Genomic DNA, 15,316 nt, shown 5'->3' with positions numbered 1-15,316 from the left:
ACTAGATGACCTCTTAAAGGTCCCTTCTAACCAAAACCATTCTATGATTCTGTGATTTTGTGAAAATAAACCCACCCTGACAAGAGCATAGGAGGTAGTCCAGGCATGTTAACATCTGCAGGAGCAAATCTGAGTCACAGGGTCAGATATTAGCACAAGTCACATCCACGTTGGCAGAGTTTGCATCACTGCTCTTGTGACCTGTGCCAGCAGGCCCAGGCCTTGGTTAAAGCTTGAGTGTTTTTGGCCTTAACACAATGCATAAGGTCAGCAGAATAAAATCTATTGAAAGACCTCAAGGGAAAGAAAAAGGGTATAAAAAGTGGGAGAGGAAAAAAAGAGTAGAAAAAGTGGGAGAGAAAGGGAGGGTGATCGAGGGTAACACCTCCCAAAAGAGGAGCATGAAAATGTGTCACGACAGGATGATGTGGAAGAAGGAAGGGTCAGGATGATGTGGAAGAAGGAAGGGTGCTGGCTTGGATGGGGGATATTTCTGGACAGAAGCCTGTGAGGAGGAAGCTGGGCACAGGCAGGGCATGTGGTGAAAGGCAGTACCAGTCACGCTGCCCTGGCAGAGGAAGATCAAAACCACGGGGGAAAAGCAACCGGGGTAATTTTCCTCTAGGGCTGTGGAAAAGGTGTAATAAACAGCAGCCAAAGTTGAGGCTGTTGGCAGGTCGTTCCTTGCCTATCCTTGCAGGCACCGCCGATCCCGGGGTCGTCGCTCGGCAGTAACCTCCGGGATCCAGCGCTCGTGCCCGGGGGGATCAGCCGGCTTATCTCAGAGATATCTGGCAGGAAAGGCGCCGGCACAAAGGCACTCTGGCTCCAGAGTGAGAGCGCACAGGTGAGATAGTGAACTAACTGCCCAGGTTAATGTGTAACCAGCTCCCCATGGACCGGCTCCTGCCTCTCAGCGGCATCAGGGCTCCTCGGAGCGGGATTCGGGATGGAAGGCGAGCACTGCGGGGCTGAACGCGCCTTTCCCTCACCAGGTAATAAGGAGCCGCTCCGCTGGTCGGAGTAGAGTGGTGTCCCTCCAGGAGGGAGAGCAGAGGGGTGCCCAGGCCTGGCAGAGCAGTGGTGCTCACCCCCAGACGGTGCCCACTGGATTGCCCTGCTGGAGGACGAGGACGGGGCTTGCAGATGAGCAACAGTCATCCTAGCGCTGTGTTTCAGTGCCGATGGTGGGCATGGGGAGGCACTGGAGCAGCCTTGGCTTGGCGAGGCAGGAGCCCTGGGTAGGGCACCCATCACCCTGCGCTGCTCGCCCACGAGCTGCTGTGAGCCAGCCTGGGCAGCCACCTCCCTGGACAGGGATCAGAACGGGGATCCACTTCCCATCTGGCCAAGAGAAAGAGCTTGTAAGAGGTTTGTCCAGCAAGAGCTCCAAAATGTTCCTTGTGGATGAGCTCTCAAGCCTGCTGAGAGCTGAACTTCTGAACAAGAGTTTCTTCTGAACTTCTTTAACAAGATCCCCACGAGACTGGGGTCTGTCCCGTCCCTAAGGGATGTTCATCCTGCAGGTGGGACTCCCTTTCTTCTCACAAGCATCCTTCACCTCAGTGACATTAAACAGCTGTATTGGCCCCAGCCAGCACTACAAACACCTTTCTTGAAGGCACTGGAAGCAAACAGATGTAGCTGCAGAGATAATGAAAATGTATGTAAATAGTAGCTCCCCAGAAACCACCAAGTTTTACCAAGTGGCTTTGACACTTGCCAAACACCTTTAAGCTGATAAAGATCTGATTTGTACTTCAGAGGTAACCTGATTAGCAACCAATTTGAATCTGGAATATGTTAATTGGTACAAACATCACTAAATCACTTTCTTTAACCTATAAGAAGTAGTGTGAATGAACGATAGTGAAGGTCAACACAGCCTGAGGAGTCATAGGGAATGAGTAGTTCTATATTTACCCATAATAAAATACTATGATTAAGTAATAAAATGTAATTGCATGTACACACACACAGTGACACTAGAAGGTACCCAAGGTCAACCCAACACTCAGAATTTAAGAAAAACTGAATTAAACCTACATTTGTAGCTAAAATCTGGTCATGAACCACCTTTTTTTGTCAGGAGTCCTGCCCCTTTCTGTGCCCAGTACAGAGGGTGTTCAGTAAATGAGAATTTTGGTTTCATACATTCTCACAAACCCAGCATCCCTGTCTCACAAATTTTGAATGTATTAATGGATATATTTTAAACACTGTTTGTAACAGCTTGAAAACAAGGAGCTAAAGCACAGAGATACTAGTGTCAAAAAGCTGAATTAATGTAAACTACCCAGGTTCAAAGCTTCTTGTCATGGTATTTCAGAGTGCTTGTCATTACCTGGCATTTATATCCACCACACAGCTGCAGCTGAGGGATGTTTTGGAGATTCATCATCTTCACCACACTTCATGGTGTCTTGGTGGGTATTAAGGAGGGAAGGGCTGGACCTTGGGGTTGTTCAGCCTGGAGAAAAGAAGGCTCCAGGGAGACTTGAGAGCCCCTTCCAGTACTTTGAGGCACTACAGGAGAGAGGGACTTTGGACAGGGACATATATAGGACAAGGGGGAATGGCTTTAAACGGAAAGAGGGCAGGTTTAGATTAGATATTGGAAAGGAATTCTTCCCTGTGAGGGTGGTGAGGCCCTGGCACAGGTTGCCCAGAGAAGCTGTGGCTGCCCCATCCCTGGAAGTGTTCAAGGCCAGGTTGGATGGGGCTTGGAGCAACCTGGGCTAGTGGAAGGTGTCCCTGCCCATGGCTGGGGGTTGGAACTGGATGATCTTTAAGGCCCCTTCCAACCCAAACCATTCCATGATTCTATGATTCAATGACCACTTATTGCACCATGTCACTGACATCTGCCCTGTTGGCAGAGATGACACCAACATCTGATTCTGCAGCAGGGCACTGAACTATTTTCTCCTCAAAAACGTTCCATTCACTATCTAATTTCTGCCTCTGTAGCAAATCACAGAGGGAACCTTTTATCAAGTTCTGCCTTCATTTTACTCACTTGCTTCACTCCCAGCACAGGACTGTTCAGGTTGCAGGTCTGTCGGCAGTATTAGATTTTGCTGAGAAATGGTTCTCAGAATTCAGTGTGTCTTTAGCATGGAGAAGACATATCTGCTCGAATCATGCACAAAAGGGCATGCACCGTTTTTTGGCATGCTTGCAAAAAGGTAAAAACAATCATCCCTGGTTTTCAGAAACATTTGTTTGAATTTTATAAATTTGTAAGCATCTATAAAGAGTCTTAGAAATAAATAAACAATCAATGTGTTCTATAGACAGAACAAATCAGTTTCTTTTTAATACAGAATCATAGAATGGTTTGGGGTGGAATGAACCTTAAAGCTCATCTGGTTCCAACCCCTCTGCCATGGGCAGGGACACCTTCCACTAGCCCAGATTGCTCCAAGCCCTGTCCAACCTGGCCTTGAAACTTATAATAAAAGAAAACATATTTAGCAGATATTTATATTAAGCAATTGTTTGCCTGAAGAGACTGGCTGTAGACATTTCTTGGGTGATATTTTTAAGTAATCAATTTTTAAACCAGTCAGTTTAGGGCAATATTTCCTGCCTGAAGTCTGTAAATCGTGACTTGCGCGCGGGAAGCTGAAATTGTGCTGTTCCCCCCTTTTGCAGGTTGTATTGGCTGAAAGCAGCTTGGTGCTACAATTTTGCACTACCCCATCCATTTTTAGATTATTTAGTGGAAGGACAACAGGGGTGGCTTTGTTTCGTGGGGTTTTTCTCGTTGGTTTGGTTTTCCATGTTAAAAACCCGTTTTCCTCCGCGTTTGCCAAACATCAATTCTTTGTGTCATATAAAGGGAGCTGCAGTGTTTCGGGGAATTCCTTTCAACTTCCACGCTGGAGTGGTTGCTAGTCATTATCAAAAGCCTCCCCAGCTCTTAACAGACTGTCTTTAATTGGCCACTTGCATGGTCAGTTAACAGGCTGCGGTGGAAACCAAGTGGCAAAGTGTGAACAACCGAATCTGGCTCTATAAACCCGGTGACCGCTCTGAAACCTGTGGCTATTTATATACGGGGCAGTGTTTTGTCATGCTGATTTTTATTAGCACAGATTAGACACAGACAACTTGGGAGATGTCACAGATGAGTCAGAAAATGTTAAGCACGGACCATTTGAAAACATGCAAGCCTGCAAAGGAGGGATGGGGCTCGGAGCCTTCTCTCCATCCTTCCCCCAGCAAACAAGGGCACGGAGCAGGGCCAGGCTGGCACTGCCACTCCTCTGTTATCCCACTGGCTGGATCATCCCTGGGTGGAGGGAAACGTGCCTGGCTTGCAGAACCTTTCCATCCTTAGGGAAGGTTTTTGGTTGTGTAAAGAATGTTTGGTAGGTGGCAGGAACACTGGGCACGGCTGGAGCACGGCAATGCTTCCAGCGATCTCAGAAGTGCTGAACCAGGTGAGCTATCAGAGACTCTTTTTTGGAGGGTTAAAATTAAGTTTCACCTTTAATGCATTTATTTTACTACCTCAAAAGGCAATGTGAGGAAAGCTCATCCCTGGAAGTGTTCAAAAAGCCAGGTTGGATGTGGCTTTGAGCAGCCTGGTCTAGTGGAAAGTGCCCCTGCCCATGGCAGGGGGGTTGGAACTAGATGGACTTTAAGACCCCTTTCAACCCAAACCATGCTATGATTCTATGAAAGTTGGTTTAGCGATGAAGCAAAAAAAATGGGTGATGTCAGAGGAGGAAAGTTTCTCTACAGTCCCCTGGGACATCTCAAGCTGCTCCATCTGTGGTGGCAAGAGGCCTTTGTATTTTTCTGTGGGTAGGACCCCATGTGCAGCACCAGTGCTCTTCTTGGTCCTACAAACCTGCAAAGCTACTGCTCTGAAATCTCACCTTCCTAAAAGCCAAGCCTGAGGATTTATCTCCAATCTTGAAATTATAATTGCATGCCTCCCCGAGGCTGAAATAAATTTTCATCCCAGGGGACAACTTCTTGTTATAATTTTGGAAGTCCTGGCAGTGATAAATTTGTTTGTTCTTTTTACAACATTGTAAACAAAAGAAGTTAATTATGAAAAATTATTATGTCTGCATGCCTATTTATTCTGGCTCTATTCATAGCAGCATTATATATGCTGCAGCTATACTTGTGCAGTTATAAAAACTCCACCTGTGCTACATATTTATAGAGCCTATACAACTTTAGAGAGAAATTGTCCTTGTTCAGAGTGAGGGCACTTGGACATTCCCAGCTCATCTATCACCTTCCCTTTTCTAGGAATAGAAAAAAAGAGCATCACTCGGTGGAAAATTAAGTGGAGAAGTCTCTATTTTGGGGTCTGGATTTTTGTTTTGTATGGCCCTTACTTAGCTGGAAAAACTCCCTTTGCTGTCAAGGTGTGGAAAATCACACCTGAATATTGTCATTCCTATTATGTGCCCCTCCCTAATCCTAGGAAAGGGGTAGAACTGAAAGCACAGAGTTTGGGCATAGTCTGTTCACTTGTCTACAAGTGCATGTATGAGTATTTATCAATAAAAGTCGTGCCAAAGAATCACAGGATCATTAAGGCTGGAAAAGACCTCCAAGATCATCAAGTCCACCCTTTGACCAGACACCACCATGCCCACTAAACCATGTCACAAAGTGCCACATCCACTCATTTTTTTGAACGCTTTCAGGGACAGTGACTCCACCACTTCCCTGTGGAGCTTTAACCACCCTTTCAGTGATGAAATTTTTCCCGATCTTGCCCTGTGGTGTGCTACACAGCACTTCATATTTCTATACACCTGTATTAGGGGTAATCACTAACTGCAAAAAGAGCCTGTCTCAAACCAAACAGGTGATCCTACAGTTTCTTGCACCGGTGTGGTCACGCTCCACAGAGAAAGCCAGCAGCGCTCATTAAAGCCAAAACCAGGCAATCAGGTTTGCCTGCAGTGTTAACAGCCAGCAACATAAAACCCCAAAGCTGATTTGTGCCTCTGACCGTTAATTTTAGATGCTGCAGGAGAAGCTGCCATCATGAATAACCAGGGAAATAATACAAGTCAGGACAGCAGCATGTGGCAGATGCAAGTGTGCATATCTGTTACTGAGCTGGTGGAGCTGGGCTTTCCTGGACCATTTCCAGCTCTGGCAGGGGGAACTTTAGCTGAGTAAGAAATCCAGGCTGTCAGTCGTGAAGTAGCTGGCAAAGGCACAAAGACTCCCTGGGCTTTGGGAAAGGGAAATAGCATTTTTTTTTCTGTCTTTCATTGCAGGATACGTTCCCTTATAAAGAGCTAAAATCAACACCAGGGTGTCATGCATTGTAAACGTTTATCATTTATTACGCATTTAAAGTGTGCACAGCACATACACCACAGTCTTGAACAACACCTGTATAAAACTACAGACGGATTCTGGTAAATGGTGAAAGCTCATACCACGTAACATCGTCATCGAGGTTTTATCACAATATTTAAGAGTTACAACAACTGCCTCGGAGCATATCTTGTGTGAGGCTGTTGGTTGTGGATTTAATGAAGTGGAAAGTGACAAAGAAGAACCATTTCCCAGAGAGAATCTTTGTGGTCTGATTTTGCTATCTGAAAGCTGGAACAAAATCATCAGTTGTCAGAGGTAGTGGTGATAATTACACAACGATTGCTCACATATAGAAAACATAGAAAGTACAGAAATCCCCCAATTTACAGGGAAAAAAAATCCTTAGGCATGACATTTCCTCTGTCTTGATTTGGCTTCCTTTTTTCTCAATTATTTTTGCTTGGACAGCATCTGCCTTAAGGTCTGGTCCTGGTCTGCTCTGATCTTACTAAACTTTGGTGAGTAGAGTTTGTCTTCAAGGTCATGTGTAAGTAGAGGATACAGTCAGGTCTATACCATTACAAAGGAACAAAGGCTTTTGTGTAGGAATGTAAAGAGGAAAAAGAAAAAAAAAACTGAACTCAAATTTGTGTGTAGTCAGAAATAATTAGATTAGATGGGAAGATGATCTGTAAACATCCTCTAAGTCATCAAACATTGTGGTTAGTCCTGGTTCCCACTTAACATATTGATGCCCCAAAGATGAAGTATCTTATAAAGCAGAAAAAAAAAAAACCAAAAAACCAAAAAAGACAAATGAATCCTTTTCCCATAATGAAACCTGTCTTTTCCTTCATCACGTTAGAGACACGAGTTACACTTGAAAAATATATAAAGAGAAATATAGGGTTACTTGATGACGATACAGTACTGCAGCCTGACAGCTGTCTGCAAATATTTTCACCATGATTATCCTTACTAAAAGTAAACCACTGGGTAAAGATAGCTCAAACGTGACAAGGCTCAAATAGGATGCAACCAACTCTATCCTGAATACTTTTGGCTACATATGGAAAAAAAGAGAGATTTGGGATTACGATTGTTCCCCCAGGCCCTCCTCCAGACCTGTGAGCCCAAGCAGGAAAGTGGGTACCTTCCTCCCGTGCAGAATTTGTTAGGAGTCTGGCTTTGGGAGTTAGTGAGGTAGAAATTAATCAACTTCATCAGGGAATGAGAGAGGAAAAAAAAAAAGCAGCATATTTCTCCTTCCAAATACTGCAGCAAAAATAATAAATAGTAACAAACCAACCTCAATTCCTTGTAATCAATCTAAATTCTCTCTGTGGAGCTCGTGCTTGCTGGAAACCAGCAAATGCTTTTGCCTTTTAAAAACTTATGAGTATTGCAGAGTTCCCCAAACTTTGAAAAATGAAGGTAGTCTCTGAATTCGATTTGAATGAAGTTAAACTGGTTCACTGTAGTTCCACAGTGCATTTTTGGGGGGAGGGACAGACACGTTATTTTTTAGCCTTATGCCAAGCAATTGTATCACTAAGGGCCAAAAAAGGTGTTTTGTCTAAATAGATAAACCCAGCCCCAATCCTGCCGAGCTGCCAGAGGTGCTTGAGCCTCTCCACTGAGAAGAAGGACTGCAGGAAAGTTCAAAGTTCAGCGCTGGCAGATCTAAAAACAGATTTGTGGGGCGGCTCTCCAGCCCCGCGCTCTCTGCACCGGGGGTAAACCGATCCCACTCCAATTAAATAGCAACGCGGCACAAAGGAGCTCAGGCATTGTGTGTGGCTCCACACTGGCATCCCACTCCTTCTTGGACGCCAAGAGCTTCTCTGGGAGTCACGGGGGAGGTTTGGAAAACAGGCAGAGGAGAACAAAACCACCGTAACAAACAAACAAACAAACAAACATACAAACACATGTAGGACAGCAGACACCCTACAACACACAAACAGTGCAAAACGTTGGAAGAGAGAGGAATTGGATGTCACCTGGCTTAGGACACAGAGTAGCAGCACACCTGTGATAACTTCGAAACGAATTAAATAAAACCACAAAGCGGAAGTCTTCTACTAGTTGCACCGTGAAATGAAAAAGAACCTTGGGTTGGAGGTTTGTTTTGCTTTCAGAAATTTAAAAAAAAAAAAAGAATCGGAGCTATAAATAAATTTTGTGACAATATATACAGATTTAAATAATTAACTTAAATATCTTACACCTACTCTTGCATAAAACTCTCCAGTAAAAGTGCACCATGTTTCTTTTCCCCGAACGTGTTCTGCGTCTTCCCCTGTGCTGAGGTAGGTCTGAAGGGAGATGTCTCAGATTCTAGGAAGAAAATGTGTCACTGTCATTGTGGGAGATACTTTATTGCCTTTCTTTGTTCTTCCATTTTTGCTCAGGGCTATGTACATCCCGGGATAAATCCTGGATTCGTAGGCATTGTAGTTGTTTGGCAGGAGAATCTCTTTGAATTTGCACTCGTCATTGAAATGGGTCTGAAATGAAAAGGAAAGAATAAGAGGGAAGGAATTTTAAACATCAGGTGTGGAAATATTCTTGCTACCAGGTGTAGGAGGTGTGTTGTGGGGATATCTGCAGGTGAGTCTCCCCTTCGCAGTAACCTTTTGAAGTGGTCTCTGAAGCTTCAAACAGGGCTCAGGAATCAGAGGATCATTAGAGATGCTGTGCCCAGGCCAGGCATGTACACCTGAAGCTGGGAAGGACAGCAAGAGCCCTGTCTCTGGGAGGGACAGGGGTTAACAGAGCTGAGGTGGGTAAGGCCCAAGCTCAGTTCTGCAGCACTCCTCATCTAATTGCTCAGTGGTTGTCCCACCAGCAGTAAATTGCTAGAGAGGCTTCAGAAAAGTCTAAATTAGACCAGCACTTTCTCATGTTGCTTGAGGAGAAAAGAGGCATTTTAAAGACACTCAGCATGGACAGTACTTTTTGCTTCTTTAAGTTTAAAATCGAAGGAAGGGTTTGGGTAACTTGAGTTAATGGCTCAGGAAAACAGAGCTGCCACACCAACCTTTCAGTGATGAGGTTTCATTTGCAAGCGAGTACAAAGGGGGACAGGTGTTACAAGTGTGTTATCTGGAGAGGAACAAATGAACTCATCCCTTACTACTGGGCAAAAGCCAAGGGATTTGCAAGAGAGGTCTCAGCCTGCCAAGCTGAACACTGGACTGGAGATTACTTTATCCAGGACACCAAAGCAGCAGCATCCCTAAGAAATGATGCAACGGAAGTTCTGGCACTTTGGTAACTGATTCTGTCCGGCTTTTATGTAAGTTAAAATCCTCTGTAACAGGATTGATGCCCTGGAAAAGAATTCTGGATGCTTCATGTCTTCATGTGAAAATGCCCCAGTTACCTCTGACATAGTCTGGCTTTTCCTCAGCCCGAGCTCCTCCAAAAAATACTTTGGAAACACGACATAGAAAACTCATGGGTAAGGAAGGAGACCCAGGAACTCAAGTTTGAAATTATGCTGGTCACAGTAACTTACTCAGAGGTGAACTCAAAAGCAGGAGGAAAGCTCAGCGTGGACAAAGATATGCCCTGTCCACCTCAAGTATATTTTATAAGAAGTCTCTATCTTTTTCAAAGATTCAATGTAAAAAAAGATCTGTGTTGTCTCCTAATAGATCTTCCCTCTTATAAATCAAGATCAAACCCCAAGGATGGTGAACTGTCATGGGAACACTCTCTCACTTCACGAGCATGAGCAAAGAGTGATCAATAGGTATGTGACAGTCACTGATTCATCACATCAGAAAGGGTCACTTGTGAGGGCCTGGCTTATCACAAGTCCAAGTGCCCTCTGAGAGATGGAGTAAGCGATTGCCCAACCTGCCTAAGGCTGTTTGTACTTACCAGAAACACATGGCCTGAGGCTAGCTTGTGGTCTTGCCACACAAATGGCTACTCTGTTGGTCTACGTGGTAGGCAAGATGGGTAATCATAGTTGGGTGACTGCGTTTTTTGTGTGAGAGCCAAAGAAGTGTCATGCAAAAGAAGAGGTTTCACTTCAAAATCTCAGCAAGCAGCACAAGTGGGCAGGACGCCTTCTGTTGGCAAGGCAGCGAGGGCTGCTCTGTGTTGCCTGACCCAGGAGAGGCAAGGATGGGGCTTGGGCAGCTTTTAGCACCATGCACACGTGTCACCCCAGCTGACAACAGTCCCCTCCCCAGGCGCACACTCGGTGGCTACTTACAGATCCATAGAGTTTGCCTTTGCTATTCATGGCCACGAAGAGTCCGCTCCTAACACCAAATATGCTCACCACTCCTCTTTCCACGGGAGAAATTTCCAGCAGACCTACAGAGGAGACACAGGAATCAGGGGGACAAAGGGGTACGCCCTGGAGTGTGAGGTGACAGTGCTGCACTCACCCACAGGCTCCCACCCCCAGCGTGCTGTGGATCCCCACACCCCAGCCCTGCTGTGGGTGGCCACAGAACCCCAGCCTCATGTGCTCCACGTGCTGCCCTATGCCCCACGCTGGGACCTCTCTTCTTTTAGCCAAGTATCTATTTTTAATTTGCCCCCCAGGCATTCTCTTGTGTAGACAAGGTTAAAATAAGCCAGAGCGCGCTCAGGGCAAAATGAAACATTTGTCATCACGCAGCTTACATCCTCCCCCCCCCCCTCCCGCACCTTATTGTTTCAGTTGGCTATCAGAGCCACGGGGTTAAGCCCCCAGCAGATGCTTTCCCAAGTTTTTGGGGGAGAGCCGGGCTCTTCCCCGGCCCCCTCGCTCGGAGCGGGCGGCCTCCGGCACCGCGGACCCCTCCAGATGCGGAGGCAACCCCGCGACACCTGATGCAGCACTGACGGGCCCCCACAACCCGGAGCGCCCGATGGGCTCGGCCGCCGGCCCCGCTCCCCGCGCTCCCCGCCGCCCTCGGGGGAGACGCAGCACCGGCAGGACTTTTTAGGGAACTCTGCCACGCACCCACCCTCCTTTCGGGGACAAACCACTCCCCGGGGCAGGTGAGACGCCCCCGCGACCGCGGATCTGCCCCGGGCAGATCCGCGGTCGCGGGGGCGCCTCACCTGCCCCGTCCGCGGGCGGCACCGCCGTCTTACTGTATCGATTCTCGCTGTGAATCCCATCGATCCGGCCGTCGGGGAGGACCTGGATGTGGAAGCCGATGCCCACGTTGCAGTAGAGGCGGCGGAGCCGTTTGATGCCCAGGAGGTAGTCGCCGTCGCGGGCGGCATCGCGGCGCTCGGCCGGGAGGCGAGCGACGGAGCGGGCGAAAAGAGCCGCGTCCCAGCGGCGCTGGCGGGGCCCGGCGGGGAGGCGACCCGGGGGCGACCGGCCACGCACCGCCCCTGGCCACAGCAGCCCCAGGAGCAGCGCCGGCAGCAGCAGCGCCGCGGGGAGAGGCATCCCGGCTTAAAGGGGAGGGGGGGTGGCGGGCAGCCACGGGCCGGTCGCTCCGAAAATGCGCGCTCGCCACCTCTTCTCCCCTGCCTCGCACCCCCCAGCTCCCACTTTATGCTGAGGTCGGAGGGTGGGGGAAAAAGGAAAAAAAAAAAAAAGGGAAAAAGAAAGCGACCAAAAGCCAAACAGAAAAAAAAAAAAGAAATTAAAGAAAAAAGAAAAAAAAACAAGCGGGGCGAAAGGAGGGAGCTTAGTGGTCAGTCCCCCGAGGATCTGCGGTTTCCCTGGGCTGGCTGCATGGAGAGGAAATCCCGGGAGCAAGAGCTTCTGAACTTGATCTCAACTCCAGGAGTCTTGTCTGAAGTGCTGATCTTCTTCTATAGCTGCTCAGCCATAGCGCTTTAGCCCTAGCCACGATATTTATATATCCATGTGCGTTGGTACCTATTACATCACCACCTACTGCTGTCTGCTGCAGCCCTCCGGTTTAGCTGAAAGTCAAATTATCACCCTTAGATGCTTAACAACTCCGAAGCGTCTTGAAGGGAAAGGGTGAGCAGCGCTGGTGCTAAACAAGACGGACAGCACAAACTTTTAAGAAGAAAAGGTCATATTTTACGTTCATCACAGCAGCTTCCTTCTTTTTCTTTCTTTCCTTCTTTCTTTCTTTTTCTTTCTTTCTTTTTCTGTCTTTCTTGCTTTCTTTTTCTTTCTCTCTTTCCTTCTTCCTTCCTTCTTTCTCTTTCTTTCTTTTTCTCTCCCCTTCTTTCTTCTTTTCTCTTTATATCTCTTTCCTTTATATTTTCCTCTTTCGTAAGTGCCTACAAATGCTAATGCAAGATACAAAAATCAGAGAATGCCCAGCACACTTTCTCCACAACACAGTGTATGACTTTATGTAAATCTGTGGAATTTCAGCTTTTGCTGTATCCAAGCGACATGGTTTACAGTTTGCTGGATGCAGAAAAATTCCCTTCATTAAAAGCCAAGATAGTTGTTGAATGGGAGGTTTAAGAAATGAAAAATTAAAGAACTTGCAAAAAAAAAATTAATAAAGGAAAGGACCAGAGTTTTAATAAAAAGGAAAACATTTTAAAGAGGCAGCTTGTCTCAAAAGTGGTAATAAAGTTTTTGATTCTAAATATCCCTTTAAAAAATCAGAAAGGAGAGCATTGCTCTGCAGTACCAGGCATGTGGAGCTCCCTCTTGGTCACTGTACTGACAGAAGCTGTAGTGGGACAAGTTTATTCCTGAGCTTAGAAGCTGCCCACTCGTGCAAGTATTGCTGCACTTTCTAATGGTGTGGTTGTTTTTCAGTCTTTACTTAGATGTTACTGTTGTGTCTTAATGATGCAGTTGTTCTTAGGCAGTTACTTCATTCAGTTTAAGTTCATGAAAATGAAGCTCAGCATTTGAAAACAGAAGTTTTGACTCCATCAGTCTAGAATTACTTTGCTTAGAGCAAATCCCATATGGTTTGTCACCTCCCGTAGTTTAAGCCCTCAACAGGTTTTCAGAACTGACAGGTGAGGAGACATTAGGACAATTTTGGAAGGTCCTGAATTAATAGGAAAATGTGTTTCGGGGAGGCGGGGGGAGGGAAGTGGTTTGTGACTCAAGCCCTTTATAGCCCGAAGACAGTTTAGTCTTTCACGCCAGTAAAGCTCTCCTGCTGTTCCAGCAAAGGATGCGAGAGAAAAGGGAATTGCCCTGAGCCAGATGACAGCTCACCTAGGTGTGAAAATCTCTGACCTTCGCTAAACCTGAGCAAACTTAGATGATGTGCTTTCATTTCTTCTTGTGAGGTGCACATGCAGTGCTTGTGTGCGTGTGTGTGTGCGCCTGTCTCCTACCACACCTCTGAGGGTGGATAAGAGGCTGCCACTGCTTTGGGGGTGACAGCAATCTGGTGGCACAGGGGTAAAAGGCTCCTAGGTGTAGGTTTGTCTCGGTGTCAAACAGGTTAATTCCTGTGTGTGAGTTCAAAGGCACCACAATTTAGATTTTTCTCCATGGAGATAAAAATGCCCCCCATCCCTGGAAATGTCCAGGGGCAGGCTGGACAGGGCTTGGAGCAACGTGGTCTAGTGGAAGGTATCCCTGCCCACGGCAGTGGGTTGGAATGAGATGATTTTTAAGGCCCCTTCCAGCCCTAACAAATCTGTGATTCTATGAAATCCATTGATATCAAATACAAGGCGTTTACTACATTTCCATTTGCATCAGGTGCATCCAGACCCCTTTTACACCTGATGAGCCGAGTTCTGGATGAAAAGGCTGTGCACCAGCTGCTCAAGGGTTTGGAAACTGCCCTGCTCTGCAGGGCTGTGCTGGACACCTTCTCCTTCCCCAGGGCCCTCAGAACAGCGTGATCCCACCTCACTTCAAACTCTGAATTATTTGCTCTTGGCAAACAGCAGTGGGTGAATTTGGGATTAAGTTTATTTGCCTTCTGAAGGATAAGGCCGAGGAGCGGCACTTCTGCCAGCACACCCACCCAGCAGCTTCCCTCCTGCAGCAGAAGGGTAGCCTAAAAACCCACAGCTGATGGGTCAGGGCCAGGCCTGCTTGGCCTTACCGCCACTCACACCAGCTCTCCCTGACCCAAACCAGTGTGAACTCTGAGGCCTTATCCTGTGTATATGAAAGCAAGTTAAAACTTGTAGTCACTGGAGGCTCAGCAAGGGATGATACTTTCATCCCTTTGGGATGTATGGGAATGGGTCCTAAAACACCCTGTTGGGCTCCGAGTCCATATGTTTGCAAGATCAGGTCCAAAATCATTACACAGAGAATCCTGAACACCATCACATTGTCTCAATATCACTGACTGATAAAGGATACTTCTACAAGTTCATTCTTAAGCTCGTAACAGAATTAAATGTCACTCTTTCAGTAAAGGCTTCCAATGAACTTTTCTGAGAGCAACAAGTTTCCAGCTAAGAATAAAACTATGAGGTTTGGTTTTGCTTTCAAATGTTCTGTATTCATGTGTGTGTGTGAGTTTGTGTGCAGGCTACCTGTGAAACACTAGTCCTGATGCTGAAAAGCCCTCTGGTTGCTGCTGCTTGTACCTGTGGAAAAACCCCAGGGGTGAAAGCAAAGCAGAATTGCACCCTTTTCAGCTTGCATCAGGTGGAAGCTGCTGACTTTTGGGCTTTTTATGATGCGACACAGACATTGTCAGTTGGAAATCATTGTCACAAGAGACCATGAGAGCAAAATATTCCTTATGGAAACCAATGAAACAGTGTCAGGCAGCCCACAGCAGAGCCAGGAACTGAACCTTCCAACCTGCTGTCAACTTTCATGCAATGAAGGGGAGTTGGGTGTTTCCAGACCATCCCATAATTAATTCTTCTGAATATTCCATATCCTGCCACGCTCCACTGCTATGTGTCCCCTCCCTCTGGTGTCACACCCTATTTCGCAGCAATAATTTAAATATTAAACCAGGTAAAATGTCTTCATCTGTATTGTCTCTCTTCCCTAAGAAGCATATGTGGATGTCACAGTTCAGACAGCTCTGCTTTCCAAATTCCTCTAGGCTTAAAAAGAAGAAAGGATTCACAGAATTCAGGTCTACACCCAGGTTCAAGC

At 46.6% G+C, this 15,316-nt stretch overlaps 1 protein-coding gene across 1 annotated transcript; it reads right to left on the bottom strand.

Moving 5' to 3' along the window:
- Nucleotides 1-8,642: 8,642 nt before the first annotated feature.
- On the bottom strand, nucleotides 8,643-11,722 carry FGF4 (fibroblast growth factor 4). Its single transcript, XM_027696460.1, has 3 exons — nucleotides 11,416-11,722; nucleotides 10,541-10,644; nucleotides 8,643-8,819 (listed from the first exon to the last, which is right to left on the bottom strand). Exons 1-3 carry the CDS (start codon nucleotides 11,720-11,722, stop codon nucleotides 8,643-8,645), a joined length of 588 nt encoding a protein of 195 aa, XP_027552261.1.
- Between the last annotated feature and the right edge of the window lie 3,594 nt (nucleotides 11,723-15,316).

Source organism: Neopelma chrysocephalum, unplaced genomic scaffold (genome assembly GCF_003984885.1).
Source record: "Neopelma chrysocephalum unplaced genomic scaffold, ASM398488v2 Primary Assembly neopelma1_106b, whole genome shotgun sequence".
In the NCBI taxonomy this organism is placed as follows: domain Eukaryota; kingdom Metazoa; phylum Chordata; class Aves; order Passeriformes; family Pipridae; genus Neopelma; species Neopelma chrysocephalum.
Note: the sequence above shows the minus strand (reverse complement) of the source record. Positions and strands in the feature narration are given on the sequence as shown.